The sequence below is a fragment of the Esox lucius genome, chromosome 7 (genome assembly GCF_011004845.1).
Source record: "Esox lucius isolate fEsoLuc1 chromosome 7, fEsoLuc1.pri, whole genome shotgun sequence".
Lineage (NCBI taxonomy): Eukaryota > Metazoa > Chordata > Actinopteri > Esociformes > Esocidae > Esox > Esox lucius.
The window spans coordinates 40000915-40013970 of record NC_047575.1 but is presented as its reverse complement, the minus strand read 5'-3'; the positions used below and the strand labels follow the sequence as shown (position 1 = coordinate 40013970).

Genomic DNA, 13056 nt, shown 5'->3' with positions numbered 1-13056 from the left:
GCTTTTACTGAGGGAAGGAAGTTATTGGCCAAGATCTCGCGATAGATGGCCCCATCCATCCAACCCTCAATACGGTGCAGTCGTCCTGTCACCTTTGCAGAAAAGCATCACCAAAAAATGATGTTTCCACCTCCATGCTTCACGGCTGGGATGGTGTTCTTGGGGTTGTACTCATCCTTCTTCTTCCTTCAAACATGGCGAGTGGAGTTTAGACCTAAAAGCTCTATTTTTGTCTCATCAGAACACTTGACCTTCTCCCATTCCTCCTCTGGATCATTCAGATGGTCATTGGCAAACTTCAGACGGGCCTGCACATGCGCTGGCTTGAGCAGGGGGACCTTGCGTGCACTGCATGATTTTAATCCATGATGGCGTAGTGTGTTACTAATGGTTTTCTTTGAGACTGGTCCCAGCTCTCTTCAGGTCATTGACCAGGTCCTGCCGTGTAGTTCCGGGCTGATCCCTCACCTTCCTCTTTGATACCCCACAAGATGAGATCTTGCATGGAGCCCCAGACCGAGAGAGATTGACCATCATCTTGAACGTCTTCCATTTTCTAATAATTGCGCCAACAGTTGTTGCCTTCTCACCAAGCTGCTTGCCTATTGACCAGTAGCCCATCCCAGCCTTGTGCAGGTCTACAATTTTATCCCTGATGTCCTTACACAGCTCTCTGGTCTTGGCCATTGTGGAGAGGATGCAGCCTGTTTATTTGAGTGTGTGGACAGGTGTCTTTTATACAGATAACCATTTCAAACAGGTGCATTCAATACAGGTAATGAGAGGAGAACAGGACGGCTTCTTAAAGAAGAACTAACAGGTCTGTGAGAGACGGAATTCTTGCTGGTTGGTAGGTGAATATATACTTAAAATGCAAATTAATTATTTAAAAATCATACAATGTGATGTTCTGGATTATATTCCGTCTCTCACAGTTGAAGTGTACCTATGAAAGAAATTACAGACCTCTACATGCTTTGTAAGTAGGAAAACCTGCAAAATAGGCAGTTTATCAAATACTTGTTCTCCCCACTGTATATGAAGGGCATCAACATTACAACCCATTCTATTGTGATAAACATACAAATCACTGTTCCACTCACTAATAACTACTTTATTATTCTTTAAAAGTTTCTTGGTTTTTCAACTGATTTGGCAAATTGTGCAAATTTATGAGCTTTTTTATCCAAGTGTTTGATTTTGGAGTTCTGTGTAGCTAGCTACACTGGCTTCCAAAACCATTCACCCCAGTTGCACTTGTCCATATTTTGTTTTACGACATGGAGTCTAATGGATTTAATTTGGAGATTTTGCCACTGACCAACAAGAGAATATGTAAATCTAGAAAGTATTATAAATTAATAAATATTAGAAAAAGACAAAGTATTTGATTACCATTGAAGTGTTACCAATAATGACCATTTAAACCCTTGTGTGTAATTCTTTAGGAAATATGAGAAATTGCGGCCACTGAAGCATTTCATATAATAATACAAAACAATAAGTATAATAGGAGCTTAACTTGTCTTTGCAATATGTTAACAGTTCGCTCAAAAGGAAAGGCAAAACCCAAACAGAACAATTCAGAAATCAAACTTTTTACTGAAATCCAAAGTTTTATGAGACTTTTTTGATGCCTTGACTGAAAAGCTTATTTGATGCGTGACATTGCAGAATCCTTGACACACAAGGGCCAAATAGCTGATACTGTTTGGTATCGTGTACCAGCCACTGGAGCACAAAATGCATGGACAGGCACAGCTCCGCTATACTTCCTCAAGATAACCGACAACAGTTGTGCTCATAAGTTTGCATATTCTGGCAGAAATTGTAAAATGTTGCCATTGATTTGGAAAATATGACATTCCTTTTCCAAAAAAGTTGATAAGGAAAGTTTTGAGTGAGGAACAGAAGCGTTCAATTTGCAGTGGTCTCTTAATTTTAAACCTTCTGTTCCTCACTGAAAACTGCCTTTTTCAACTTTTTTGGAAAGGAAAGAAAAAAGTGCAGCAGTCTCTTAAATATTTTCTGGAGCTGTAGTTGACTATAACAGACTTTTTCTTCTGGTGAAAAGATGAGAGAATCATGGAAACCCCTCTGCTTTTACTCAGCGCAAGGGGTTGTGGTCTATATTACCCCAAATCGCTTGCATGAACGCATACTTCAAAAATCCAACAGAAATAGTAGAACATCAGGGAACTGCTGGCATATTTTCCGCGTAGTATGGGTTGCGACATAAACATTTCTCGCATTTGAGATTCAGCCTATATCTGTTCCCACTGCTTCCTAGTCCTTGTGTGTTATTGTGTTCCTCTTTACGTGTTCATGGTGATATTATACGCTGTTTCAGCAGTACCTTTTTTCCAGGCATTGTAGAATCATATGAACATATGTTTCATTAAAGTTAAATGTGCCTTGATAATGAGAACAACAGGAACATCTGTGTTTAGATGCTCTGTACGTTATGCTCTGCCAACCTCAGGAATATGAAATGTTTAGATTGACCATTAGGCATTGGGGTCCTTGTGGAGATGTGATCTGTGCTAGGTAGAAACGCCCCTCAATGTATATAACCGCTAGCAACCATCTTTACAGTGAGATCGATTGAACATGTAACATCAGATAACTCAGCTGCAGTGCTTTTAATAAAGTTTATGTTTCTCCCATGATGTTCGACCGAGTACGTTCTTACTAAAGTAACCACTATACGAACCACTATCCAACAGCTTTGACCCATTGTTTCCTGTGTAACTCTCTGTATAGAATGTCCTCTGTAACTGAACTCGCTGTTCACAAGTGTTTTGTGCGGCCACATTATGAACACCCATATCCTGCGTCTGCCTCCCCGCTCTCACCACGTTACAGGTGCCTTGAATAATAGCATGTCAAAAGTATTAAACATTTTAGCATTTCTAAATAGTATAAACAATATGTGCATAAATGTCATCAAACAGAAGTAGAGAATCCTACAGAGTCATAGAAATTGTTTGATTTAGAATCCAAACTCAAACTAAATTAACCTCTAGAGGTTTGTTGTAAATGTTGTCACTCCCTCCAGATACTTTGATTCTGCCCAATAAAAGTGTGGCGTGGAGAGAGAAGTGTCATATCCACATGTGATCTGGTCTGTTCAGGACCCAAAATCAAAATGAACAATGGAAAGGATCCTCTTCCAGGTAAAACTGATTGTTGTTTGTATTCTGTTTTATACATTCATTTATTACCTTGAAGACTTTGAATTGACTTTGTTTTATAATCTAACTCCTACAGTTTGATAATGGACGGTTTCTCCTTAACTTTGTATATCAACCATGATATACATCAATGATATACATCAGCTTCAACAAACTTTGAAAATACTATGTATTTATTGATAATCAAATTTCTTCAGTGAATAGTTAAGGTTTCTCCAAAGCTGTGAGTTGAATGATTTGCAAATAAATAATTTCATAAAGTATATTGCTTCATATACACCAGAATGTGATACATGTCTAATACTGTACTTACTGCTCTCTATTTCCTGTTCTCTAGCTGAGTGCTGAATCGAGATGGTTTTGGGTTTTCCTGCTATCAGTATACCAACGTAAATCAATCAAAATACCAAGCAGGAAGGTTTGGGTTGTACTGCAATCAAAATACAAACAACACTGGTAAAAAGAGAGCTGTCAATATTGTTAGACAGGCCGTACGCAATTAAAAGCAAAATGTTCAGGCAGGTCATGTAAACAGTAGCTGCCTGTACCTGTTGTCAATGACATCCCTGTTCAACTCCTCCCAGGAGATAGTGTTTGTGCTGCATGGACTGAATGAGACGCAGACAAACAGACACATTTACTTTGTATTTATTCTCATCCTCTACATTTTTACAATGTTTATTAACGTAACACTAATCTGTGCCATTGTTCTAGAGAAAATGTTGCATGACCCAATGTATTTATTCCTCTGTAATCTGTGTGTTAATGGTATAATTGGTGCTTCATCTTTCTACCCTAAGATACTTTATGACATTTTATTTGACTCTTATGTGATAACATACATTGGGTGTCTAACCCAAATATTTGTCATCTACTTCTATGTTTTTTGTGAATGTACCAACTTAACAGTGATGGCTTATGACAGATATGTTGCCATCTGTAAGCCACTCCACTACCACTGTATAATGACTATTAGAAAAGTGTGGACACTGATTCTTTTAACATGGCTTTTCTCATGGCTGGAAGTTACTGTTGCAATAGTGCTAACAGCTAGGTTACCCCTCTGTAGTGTTGACATTGATAAATTCTACTGCTCAAACTGGGCAGTTGTGAAGCTGTCATGTGTTGACACCACTCTGAACAACCTCTACGGTTTCATTTTTACATCATACCATTTTTCCCAAATGATACTTATCTTGATATCGTATGTGAACATCATCAAAGCATCTTTGCGTTCCCAGGCAGGAAGGAGGAAGTTCATGCAGACCTGTCTGCCTCATCTGATCACACTGAGTAACTTTGTCATATCTCTTCTCTTCGATGTGATGTACGCTCGTTATGGCAGCAACACCAGTCTGTTGGCCCTGGGGAATATCATGTCTGTGGAGTTTCTTGTTGTTCCTCCTCTGATAAATCCTATCATATATGGGATGAACCTCAATCAGATTTGGAATAGTGCAAGAAAGATGTTCAGCTGTAAAGTTTCTGCTCTAAGCTAAATGTTTGTTGTGGTGTAATTGTGTGTGTATTGTCTGATGGGGTCAATGGGTTGCAGACTTCAAGCAGTTATTGAATATAAAAGATATGCAAATACTGAACATACACTCACCTAAAGGATTATTAGGAACACCTGTTCAATTTCTCATTAATGCAATTATGTAATCAACCAACCACACGGCAGTTGCTTCAATGCTTCAAGGGTGTGGTCCTGGTCAAGACAATCTCCTGAACTCCAAACTGAATGTCAGAATGGGAAAGAAAAGTGATTTAAGAAATTTTGAGCGTGGCATGGTTGTTGGTGCCAGACGGGCCGGTCTGAGTATTTCACAATCTGCTCAGTTACTGGGATTTTCACGCACAACCATTTCTAGGGTTTACAAAGAATGGTGTGAAAAGGGAAAAACATCCAGTATGTGGCAGTCCTGTGTGCGAAAAGGCCTTGTTGATGCTAGAGGTCAGAGGAGAATGGGCCTAACTGATTCAAGCTGATAGAAGAGCAACTTTGACTGAAATAACCACTCGTTACAACCGAGGTATGCAGCAAAGCATTTGTGAAGCCACAACCTTGAGGCGGATGGGCTACAACAGCAGAAGACCCCACCGGGTACCACTCATCTCCACTACAAATAGGAAAAAGAGGCTACAATTTGCACAATCTCACCAAAATTGGACAGTTGAACACTGGAAGAATGTTGCCTGGTCTGATGAGTCTCGATTTCTGTTCAGACATTCAGATGGTAGAGTCAGAATTTGGCGTAAACAGAATGAGAACATGAATCCATCATACCTTGTTTCCACTGTGCAGGCTGGTGGTGGTGGTGTAATGGTGTGGGGGATGTTTTCTTGACACACTTTAGGCCCCTTAGTGCCAATTGGGCATCGTTTAAATGCCACGGCCTACCTGAGTATTGTTTCTGACCATGTCCATCCCTTTATGACCACCATGTACCCATCCTCTGATGGCTACTTCCAGCAATATAATGCACCATATCACAAAGCTCGAATCATTTCAAATTGGTTTCTTGAACATGACAATGAGTTCACTGTACTGAAATGGCCCCCACAGTCACCAGATCTCAACCCAATAGAGCATCTTTGGGATGTAGTGGAACGGGAGCTTCGTGCCCTAGATGTGCATCCCACAAATCTCTATCAACTGCAAGATGCTATCTTATCAATATGGGCCAACATTTCTAAAGAATGCTTTCAGCACCTTGTTGAATCAATGCCACGTAGAATTAAGGCAGTTCTGAAGGCGAAAGGGGGTCAAACACAGTATTAGTATGGTGTTCCTAATAATCCTTTAGGTGAGTGTATGTACTCATCCCACCCTGGCTTAGATTTACGGCGGGATGTAAATGTAAAATGTTCTTTGGCTAAAATAAATCACTGCACAAAAATAAATCACTGCATTTGACTCACACAGCCTCAGTCACCTCAGTCACCTCGTCCACTGTCCAGGAATTGTGACAGAAAAAAATACAAGAATCGACAGAAGAAAGATCGTTTAATAGTTCTAAACATTTTTTAGGGTGTTTTTTTACTCACTGCTTGTCTCTCCCATGACTTCATTCCTCTCTCCTACAGCATTCATCACAATTACATGCACATGGCCTATTATGCAAATTAGGTGATGATGTCATTTAGCGACTTCTAGCAACTTTTAGCCAATAGCTACTTTCCTTTCTAAGAAGTTGGCAACACTTCTCACGTTCTTTAGGCGCCCGCACTAGAGCCTAAGAGGAGAAATGATATTTTGTGAATTAAATTAATTCCAAAATCAGTATTGGTCACCAAGATGGCGCCGTTGAGGATGGCTGCTGTATTTCGTGATCCCAACCAACTTTACAGATTTGTTTTATTGTTGTTACTATTACTGTGTAATGTTGCTATATTCACTTTGTTGTGCTTACCTGAGCAAGCACCTGGAAAACGGGGCCAACGAAGGGAGCGTGGGGTGGAGTTTCGGTCCGACTGCGGCTGTGTTGCACCATGAAAAGGGAGAAATCAATAAAGATGCTCGGACACAATGCTTTCTCTCAGGCAGATTCATTGAGAATGAAGCATCGTGGGCAAGAGCACTCCCTTCTTCCACATGCATACAAACTTTGAAAAAAAAAAACATCCATGCTGTTTCGAGTGAGATATGGGTTTCTGAATGTCCTCTGTCTTCAGTCTCTGGGTGAGCTGTTAGAAAACTCCTCGGACTGTGACAAAAATTTGAATATTCCCACCCTCCACCCCCTCCCAACAGAGCAAACCTAATGTCTCCACCGTCTATATCCTCCATGTTGTTACTGATTCAGAAGCACCATGTCGAAGCACCACTTAAACTGTGCTGTTGTTGGCTGTAAAGAGGAGCACAAAACACTTCATCGCGTCCCAGCCGCAGAGGACAGAACAGCGGCATGGCTTGAAAGAGGCAATGTCCCTGCTACAGTTGTCAAAAAATTGTCGATTTGTGCTAACCACTTTGAGACGGGCTGTTTCTGGAAGTTTAACATGGCACCTCATGGCAAAGAACTCTCTGAGGATCTGAAAAAAAGAATTGTTGCTCTACATAAAGATGGCCTAGGCTATAAGAAGATTGCCAAGACCCTGAAACTTAGCTGCAGCACGGTGGCCAAGACCACACAGCGGTTTAAAAGGACAGGTTCCATTCACAACAGGCCTCCACAACATGGTGGATCAAAGAAGTTGAGTGCACATGCTCAGTGTCATATCCAGAGGTTGTCCTTGAGAAATAGACATATGAGTGCTGCCAGCATTGCTGCAGAGTTTGAAGTGTTGGGGGGGTCAGCCTATCAGTGCTCAGACCATACGCCGCACACTGCATCAAATTGGTCTGCATGGCTGTAGTCCCAGAAGGAAGCCCCTTCTAAAGATGATGCACAAGAAAGCCCGCAAACAGTTTGCTGAAGACAAGCAGACTAAGTACATGGATTAATGGAACCATGTCCTGTGGTATGATGTGACCAAGATAAACTTATTTGGTTCAAATGGTGTCAATTGTGTGTGGCGGCAACCAGGTAAGGAGTACAAAGACAGAGGAGTACAAAGAATAGGGTCATGGCCAGTCCAAATAGCTTTAGCTAAATTAATAACAAAGTTAATACAGGAGAAAATCACACCAGTCCAACTTTCTCCACGGCAACCAAAGCTGTCAATGGTGGGACATTTAAACAGCAGGAATGGTTTACCTGACATTGGGAAACCTTTTATATTATTACTGGTACATTTGTCACACAATTTTGTGTTGTACTAGCTGCACTACGCGACACTGACCACCCATAGAACCAACGGTAATTTAGGTAAATTAGCACTTAACTTATCTTTGACAATGACGAATTTCTTCTCTTTCACAATTGAATTGTTAACCCACCCTGATCGAATATACAGATAGCCCACCACCATTTTTATAGAGATGTATGGAGGTTAAATACTTTTTTTAATATATTTTTTGGGGGTTATGTAATTTGTTTTAGACAAGTTTCAAATAGTGAAATTCAACTTCCGCAGCAGACCAAACATCATGTCATACTGTATCAAAGTGATCAGAGGTAATTACTTTTTCTTCACCAGAAGAACGGTTGCTAAAACATTTCAGTAAAAACTTGACTGTGATCTGTCATTTGTAACACAAACAAAAAGGAAATAAAACGTTATTGAACAAAATAGTAAAGTGGTCGATAATAATAGGGGGTCGTATTTTTTTAGCCATGTCGCTAATTTGCCTCTTGAATGTAAATGAAGAAATTGAGATTTCTGCCTATACTGCCATTGCCGTTTATAACAGCAATTTTTGTGCACATACAGGTGCTGGTCATAAAATGTGAATATCATCAAAAAGTTGATTTATTTCAGTAATTCCATTAAAAAAGGAAAACGTGTATAATTTATACATTCATTCCACACAGACTGATATATTTCAAGTGTTTATTTCTTTTAATGTTGAGGATTATAACTGACAACTAATGAAAACCCCAAATTCAGTATCTCAGAAAATTTAATTATTGTGAAAAGGTTCAATATTGAAGACACCTGGTGCCACACTCTAATCAGCTAATTAACCCAAAACACCTGCAAAGGCCTTTAAATGGTCTCTCAGTCTAATTCTGTAGGCAACACAATCATGGGGAAGACTGCTGACTTGACAGCTGTCCAAAAGACGACCATTGACCCCTTGCACAAGGAGGGCAAAACACGAAAGGTCATAGCTAAAGAGGCTGGCTGTTCACAGAGCTCTGTGTCCAAGCACATTAATAGAGAGGCGAAGGGAAGTAAAAAAAGTATACAAGCAATAGGGATAACCGCACCCTGGAGAGGATTGTGAAACAAAACCCATTCAAAAATGTGGAGGAGATTCACAAAGAGTGGACTGCAGCTGGAGTCAGTGATTCAAGAACCACCACGCTCAGACAAATGCAAGACATGTGTTTCAGCTGTCGCATTCCTTGTGTCAAGCCACTCTTGAACAAGACACAGCGTCAGAAGCATCTCGCCTGAGCTAAAGACAAAAAGGACTGGACTGCTGCTGAGTTAGGTTCTCTGATGAAAGTAAATTTTGCATTTCCTTTGGAAATCAAGGTCCCAGAGTCTGGAGGAAGAGATGAGAGACACAGAATCCACGTTGCTTGAAATCCAGTGTAAAGTGTCCACAGTCAGGGATGGTTTTGGATGCCATGTCATCTGCTGGTGTTGGTCCACTGTGTAATAGTCCAAGGTCAACGCAGCCATCTACCAGAAAGTTTTAGAGCACTTCTTGCTTTCTGCTGCTGACCAACTTTATGGAGATGCAAATTTAATTTTCCAACAGGACTTGGCACCTGCACACAGTGCCAAAGCTACCAGTACCTGGTTTAAGGACCATGGTATCCCTGTTCTTAATTGGCCAGCAAACCTGGCCTGACCTTAACTCTATAAAAAATCTATGGGGTATTGTGAAGAGGAAGATGCGATATGCCAGACCCAACAATGCAGAAGAGCTGAAGGCCACTATCAGAGCAACCTGGGCTCTCATAACACCTGGGCTCTCATAACACCTGAGCAGTGCCACAGACTGATCGACTCCATGCCACACTGCATTGCTGCAGTAATTCGGGCAAAAGGAGCCCCAACTAAGTGTTGAGTGCTGTACATGCTTATACTTTTCATGTTCATACTTTTCAGTTGGCCTTCATTTCTAAAACTATTGATTTTGTATTGGTCTTAAGTAATATTCTAATTTTCAGAGATACTGAATTTGGGATTTTCATTAGTTGTCAGTTGCCAGAGTTGTATCCCCAGTCATATTGAGATATATTGAGATTTTTTTTTTGTTTCTTCAGATTATTTTGTTGAAATATTTAAAACCACTGCAGCAAAAGAGAAAGGGGTCAAGAATGTCAGGTAACTAGCTAAACTGATGACAGTCTGAATTTAATGATGCATTTACTTTAACCTGAATAGCCTTATTAACTAGGAGAAAATTGTTAGTAGCATTTTAAAACGTTTATTCTTTGTTTTCTATAAGTGTATGAATTGCATTACTAGGCAGGGAAAGTACAGAGACTTGAGAGTGAAGAACATAGTTTCCAATGTAAGTCAGGAGGCTAAGGGGTCCTTTAACATATTACAACCCCCATGGAATCCTTGGAATATCTTTTCTATTGTATTAATGTTTATTACTATTTCGTTACTATTTTGTATGTTGTAAGAAGTTAGTGTTTCAATGTCTATGGAGTAGGAGTCAGATAGTTAGGTTGTGGTTTTACAATTTTATTGTTTTATGAGTTTAGGGGAGTGCCCAAAAAGCACAAAACAAACCAGTCGTACCTATAATCTTTGATTGTTCCTTGCACATGTTAAAATTCAAAAGAGCTCATTAGAACTTCGGACTCAACATCAATAAATGTATTTTGCAAATGCAATGATGCCACGATCACAACTTTTATGTTTGCTTTAAATGCTAATTACGTTAGCTAGTTAGTCATGGCAGTTAATTCAGATGTGGTAAACTAACCTCAATCAATCAGTCTGGTGACATGAACATTCTAACAAACAGTGGCTATTAATTATTTGCCTTTGGAGATGGTTTTCTAGTTTTAAAGCCTCACTAGTTTATGTATGCTCAGTAAGGACGTCAATTCTCTGTTTTCATTCATTTCTGAAATTCTAGCTGATGGAAGGATAAACTTACCAATGGCACTATTAAACAAAGACAAAAAATGTATTTCAGTTTGTGCAAAAAATTGTTTGATTTCTTTATTCGGTTGATTCATGAAATCAAATCTTCCTATATTGGTGTCTCATCTATCCTTTTGACGGAACCCTGCCCATTCTCGCTTACAACGAATCTCAATTAATTAATCGAGATACAGTATAATGCAGTATAAAGACCAAACTTTTTATGGATGCTACTTGTATGTTTTTTAATGGTTATCTGCACCATTTACTTTCTAATGGCCATGAAACCGAACACATAAAAATGTACAATGACTTGATCTAAAATTGATCAAATTAAAATTGTTTGCAGTGCAAGAACATATTTAGCTTAAGGCAACAACTCTTCGCTTGAAAAACGTTTTAACTGTTTTCCGAATTTGATTGAGGTTCATCCCATATATGATGGGATTCACCAGAGGAGGCAGAACTAAGAACTCCACAGCCATGATATTCCTCAGGGCCAGCAGGCTGTTGTTGCTTCCGTAGTGAGCGTACATTGAATCAAAGAAGACAGATATTGAACAGTTAGCCAATGTGATCATATGAGGCAGGCAGGTCTGCATGAACTTCCTCATCCCTGCCTGGGAACGTAAAGATGCTTTGACAATGTTCACATAGGAAATAAGGATAATTATCGCTTGAGAGAAATTTAAAAAAGTTAGAATCAAGCCATAGAGGTTGTTCAGACTGGTGTCAACACAGGAGAGCTTCACCACCACCCAGTTTGAGCAGTAGAGTTTATCAATGTCAACACCACAGAGGGGTAACCTAACTAATAGGACACACCCAATAATGCATTCCATCCATGACAAAAACCATGTCAGAAGAATCAGTCTCCATACTTTCCTAATAGTCATAATTGAGTGGTAGTGGAGTGGCTTACAGATGGCAACATATCTGTCATAAGCCATCACTGTTAAGTTGGTAAATTCACAATGAACATATAAAAAAATAAAAAATATCTGAGTCATGCACCCAGAGTATGTTATCACATGAGAGTCAAATAAAATGTCATGAAGTATCTTTGGGTAGAAAGCTGAAGCACCGATGATTCCATTAAAACACAGGTTACAGAGGAATAAATACATTGGGGTTCGCAACATTTCTTTCAGAAATATAGTAACGACCAATGCTAGATTCAGAAAAATGGTGAAGAGATACAGGATGAGAGTAAACACCAAGTAGATGTGTCTGTTTGTCTGCGTTAAGTTTAGTCCATGCAGCACAAACACTATCTCCCGGGAGGAGTTGTACTGGGATGTCATTAACATCTAGTTGGTACACAAGGCTAGAGTTTTCGTGAACTGAAAATCTTTATTTTACCCAAGCATTTTCAGTTGGTTTATTTACACATTTAAACTAAGAATGACTTTTAAATGTGTATCACAACATTGATAGCTCTCCTTCAAACTGTGGTATTTTGATTTTAGGACAACCTAAAACCATCCAGCATCTGCACACAGCTAGACAACAGATAGTGCCTTGTTGTTAGTATAGTATTAAACATGCAAAATGTTTATCCTTAAAAAATCGTTCAAATCATTTAGGGATGATTAATAAAAAAGTTATGTCAATGTCCCCTTCAAGATGATCATTAATGGATATCATGAATGATAAAAAGCAGTTTGTATAGGATTCAACAATCACATTATGGTGTACATAAGAAATGTATATTTCCCAATAATTGAAAAAACGTTGGTGAGAAACCTAAAAAGTATTGAACTGAGTCATTAAAGTTATTTGAAAGTCTTCAAGGTAATTAGATGAGTAATAAACTACTAAAACAATATACAAATAATGATTAAGTTCTCCTTGAAGATGATCCCTTGCATGGTTCTTTTTATGTAGGGTCCTGAGCTGACCAGATCATACGTGGGTATGACACATATCCTCTTTCCACACCACACTTTTATTGGCAGAATCTGGAGTACCTGGAGAGAGTGATGACATATATCGTTACCTCTGGAGGTTCATTTCCTGATGAGACCACACCAATAAGGCCATTATAATGAGATTTAAAAATAATTTTATTGAAGTTCATATTCACATCCCACATATTGCAAAGACCTTAAACAACTTTAGGTAACTTTAGGAATTTCTATTTTTGTTGCATTACTTCAGCAGTTGTGCTTCAACAAAAAATTAACTTTAAAATAGC

The 13056-nt window shown here is 39.2% G+C and overlaps 2 protein-coding genes across 2 annotated transcripts; one reads left to right on the top strand and one right to left on the bottom strand.

Moving 5' to 3' along the window:
* Positions 1-3751: 3751 nt before the first annotated feature.
* Positions 3752-4693, top strand: LOC105008372 (olfactory receptor 4S1-like). Its single transcript, XM_010867663.4, has one exon. The coding sequence runs from the start codon at positions 3752-3754 to the stop codon at positions 4691-4693; it is 942 nt and encodes a 313-aa protein (XP_010865965.4).
* A 6528-nt stretch (positions 4694-11221) lies between these two features.
* On the bottom strand, positions 11222-12163 carry LOC106024382 (olfactory receptor 4S1-like). The gene has a single exon (XM_013134652.2). It carries the CDS (start codon positions 12161-12163, stop codon positions 11222-11224), a length of 942 nt encoding a protein of 313 aa, XP_012990106.2.
* Positions 12164-13056: the final 893 nt, after the last annotated feature.